General features: G+C 41.1%; 1 protein-coding gene across 1 annotated transcript; it reads right to left on the bottom strand.

The window, feature by feature from the left end:
* Nucleotides 1-2,121: 2,121 nt before the first annotated feature.
* NPY4R2 (neuropeptide Y receptor Y4-2) lies at nucleotides 2,122-3,384 on the bottom strand. Its single transcript, XM_053984109.1, has one exon. It carries the CDS (start codon nucleotides 3,382-3,384, stop codon nucleotides 2,251-2,253), a length of 1,134 nt encoding a protein of 377 aa, XP_053840084.1. The 3' UTR covers nucleotides 2,122-2,250.
* Nucleotides 3,385-3,618: the final 234 nt, after the last annotated feature.

A 3,618-nucleotide genomic window follows, 5' to 3' on the forward strand; every position in this document is an offset into this window, starting at 1 on the left:
CAGTATTTAAGCCTTGAAGTAATATAGCACAGTTTTGATGTAACTCACACTGATTAGGAGGAGCTGCTGTATTTTTTGCTACTCAGCATCCCATGGTGGTTTTGGTTACAGTAGCAAATTTCAAGATGCATCTAATATAAGAGTCCTCTTGTTCTGTTTCTAGTAGACTCAATGTCCAGTCTAGAAATCACATTGCATGCAAACCAATCAAGACAAACAACTTCTCAGCATAGCATAGCAAGTAACAAAGAAAATAAAAGAAAGCTGGAATCCATTTGAAAAAAGCAAAAATGTCTTGCCACATAGTTGAGGAAGATATAAAATGTAATCACACACACATTCTCTTACTAAGATATACAGGTTCTGGCCAGAATTACAGGGGTGGCTGCATCAAAAAAGTTTCTGCTGTAAGATTCTGCACACAAGAATTCAAGGCCAAACTTCAAGTTTTACCGCTGAAATCTGTGCACCCAGCTCATGGCAAGGGGTTAACTTTTATTTCTGCCAGCTGAGGATATAATAGCTCTTGCTGCCTTATAACAGGGGTTTGCTCTTGTCCTCAGATACTCTGCTCAGCATCCATATTCCTGTCACTTCACAGCATGGGAAGAAGCCTTTTCCTCACCTATCTTTATACCTATTTGTCTAATCACAGATCTGCCAACAATTTCTAGTTGTTTGCATAACTATACACTGGATATCTTCAGCTCCATGCAAACCTGCAACAAGCAACCACTGCTTATCAAAGCACAATTCATGTTGGAAATAACCTCAGCTGACCACCTAGTCCAGTCTTCTGCTAAGGTTAGTTTAGGAAATCAGGACAGAATATGCTTCAGTATTTCATTAGCATTGAACTGGTTGGTGTCCTTTTTGCACTTGCTACCTGTTTTGGTTTTTTTAAAATCTGTACCTTAGTATGGCCTTCTTGGGCATGCCTTGGTTTCTTAGAGTCACTGAGCAATTTCTGTGGCTCCGGAGGTTAAAAAGAGTTTATAGTTTGTAGGTTTCATGAACAAAGGCTACAAATAACACAGTTGTGAAAAATTTTGACCTTTATTTTACTAGAGCAATTGACAGTACTACCTATTTGGCTTGGCTTCAGCCTGACCTGGATTCCACCTGTGTATTTTCATTGACCTTCTATTGATTTGTTGGAATTTCAGCTTCACCTGTGTTGCTGATGCCAGTGAGTGGGACTGATATCTGACATCGGGTTTTATTTTTTAAGAAAACTCAAATTCTCCATGCATTTGCTTATTTCTTTGGAAGTGTAGCCATTCTGTAAACACATGATTTCCACAAACAAGTTTTCATGCTCATTCTGACCTTCTGAATTAGATACGTTGCAGTTAAAGTAACAAGAAGATGCTAAGCAGAATGTAATGTTGCTACCAAGTCCTGGAACAACTCCTGTAATCTGGTCATCTTGTACCATCATGGCATGAAGTTCTAGCATTGCAGAGCTTGGTGACTGACAGCAGTGGGAACTGACTCATTTCCATGTAGATCTACAACTGTTTTTCACAATGCTTTAAAATAGTTCTCAGTATCATCTCAATGCATTTTGAGTTTAATCCATCAAATAACATTTTCATTTGCTGCCATTCTTCATAAGTGACTGTCTTCTTTACATACCAGGGTCATTGTTCCTTGGCCCTACTTGCAGAGGCAATGACTATTCTCAAGCCTATGGCAGAGAGTGAAGTTTCACGGAAACAGGCAGTTGTTTTATGTGAAGATCTGAAAGATTACTGTAACTTAATGGGCTGTGAGAGGTGGTAGAAAAAATTGATATTTACATATCTCTGTTCCACTGGTGTGTCAGCTGTGCATAAAAATCTTACTAATACTGAAAAACTGAGTCTTCTCCAACACAGCTTTTGGCAGCCTGCAGTGATGAAACTGGAAATCTGGTTTTCTACTGCAGCCATGTTAGAGATATGAGTTTCACTGATGAACCTGTGTCAGCCTCTGTGCAGCCACGGCTTAGTCACTGATCTTAGAGCAGCTGCCTATGCATCAGCCCAGTCTCCTCAGTGTCTGTACCACCTCAGTGACACAAAAAGCTTGTGCACCACAGCAGCAACTGTGAACATTTACAACATTACTTGGCTTGTTCTTCCAAAAATCAGGTAGTGATGGCTTCCTGTTCACATCCCAGCTGTGGCATCACCAGTTGCTTTATATACCCACAGGTAATAATTGGTGTGTGGTGTCAGTGCACCCTTCTGAAATGTTTTCTGCTCATTAGATAGAATTGTGCCTGCAGTTCAACGTCAGTGACCCCTTGGAAATTTCAGTCTGCATGGTGGATAAAGGCAAATGATCATATTCTTCCATTGAGGCAGTTACTGAATTATGCTGGCAGCTCAGAATCAGTGACTTCACTTCTTTTTTGAAGTTGCTGTTTAGGAAACCATAGATAACAGGGTTGACACAGGTAGAAGCCATAGCTACCAAGTGGCACAATGAGAAGATCAGGTTGTGGTGGCAAGGCGAAATGATTTTGTAATTCCAGTCCACAATGGTGTTGAAAACATGCAGTGGTAGCCAGCAAACAGCAAAAGCAGCAACCATGGATGCTAGCAAAATGTTTATCCTTCTCAGCTGGACTGCTCGGTTGCTGTACTCACTCTTCTCAAACATGTCCTTTCTCTTCTGCAGGCGTAAGTAGATACGCAGGTAGCAAAGGATAATGAAGAACAGAGGGATGCAATATTGCAAGAGCAGTAAAGTGGTAGTGTAGATAAGTTTGTGCTGCTCAGAAGGCCACGAGTTGATACATATTGCCTTATCAGTGGAAAAATTCATGAAGTGTGAGAGCTGCTCATACAACTCATTAGACAAGATGGATGTGGTCAAAAAGGGTAGGGACATGAGACATGCTAAAGTCCAAATCACTCCAATTCCTAGGTAGGCTTGGGAGGTATTTGGCCTCCAGCCAGTCGGGTTTATGATGAGCTGGTGTCTTTCCAGAGCAATAAGGACAAGGGAAAGGATTGACACTGTCACAGTTGTGCACTGAGTGAAAGAGGTCATTTTGCACATGACTTCTCCAAATATCCAGTAGTCCATCATGGTGTAAACAACAGTGAAAGGCAGGCAGACAAGACACATAAACAAGTCTGAAATTATTAAGTTGGAAATTAGGATATTGGTGACATTTGCCTTTTCCTTCTGCCTGGCAATGACAGCAATCAGACAGATGTTTCCCACAATGCCCAGAACAGTCTCCAAGCTGTAAGAGGTGGCCAGAAAGACAGTAAGGTCAGTGATGTTCATGCACTGATTAGAAATGTTCATAGGAAAGCTTCGGCTTGAGCTCCAGTTCTTGTTGATCAGGAAATGAAAAACATCATTAACAGCCCTTGTCTTATTCATCTTGAATCCCAAAATATTTATCCAAACGGGTGGTAGTCAAACACAGTCTGAGTCTTCTGGAGCCGGCCTAAAAGCGTTATATCTGTTCTGTCTGGCTGTGGAAGGTCTGGGTATATCTGCAAAGGAAAGAAAAAGAAAAAATATGTTTAGTTATGCTGCAAGAAATTAGTCAAAAGGGTAAGGAGGGAGACAGGGAAGCAAATGCCAGGGATTTTGTGTATATTCTGCAGCTCC

Source organism: Vidua macroura, chromosome 8, assembly GCF_024509145.1.
Source record: "Vidua macroura isolate BioBank_ID:100142 chromosome 8, ASM2450914v1, whole genome shotgun sequence".
Taxonomy (NCBI): domain Eukaryota; kingdom Metazoa; phylum Chordata; class Aves; order Passeriformes; family Viduidae; genus Vidua; species Vidua macroura.

Bases quoted from the DNA above. Each gene is read 5' to 3' on its own strand.
- NPY4R2 (XM_053984109.1), bottom strand. From the start codon at position 3,384: ATGAATAAGACAAGGGCTGTTAATGATGTTTTTCATTTCCTGATCAAC.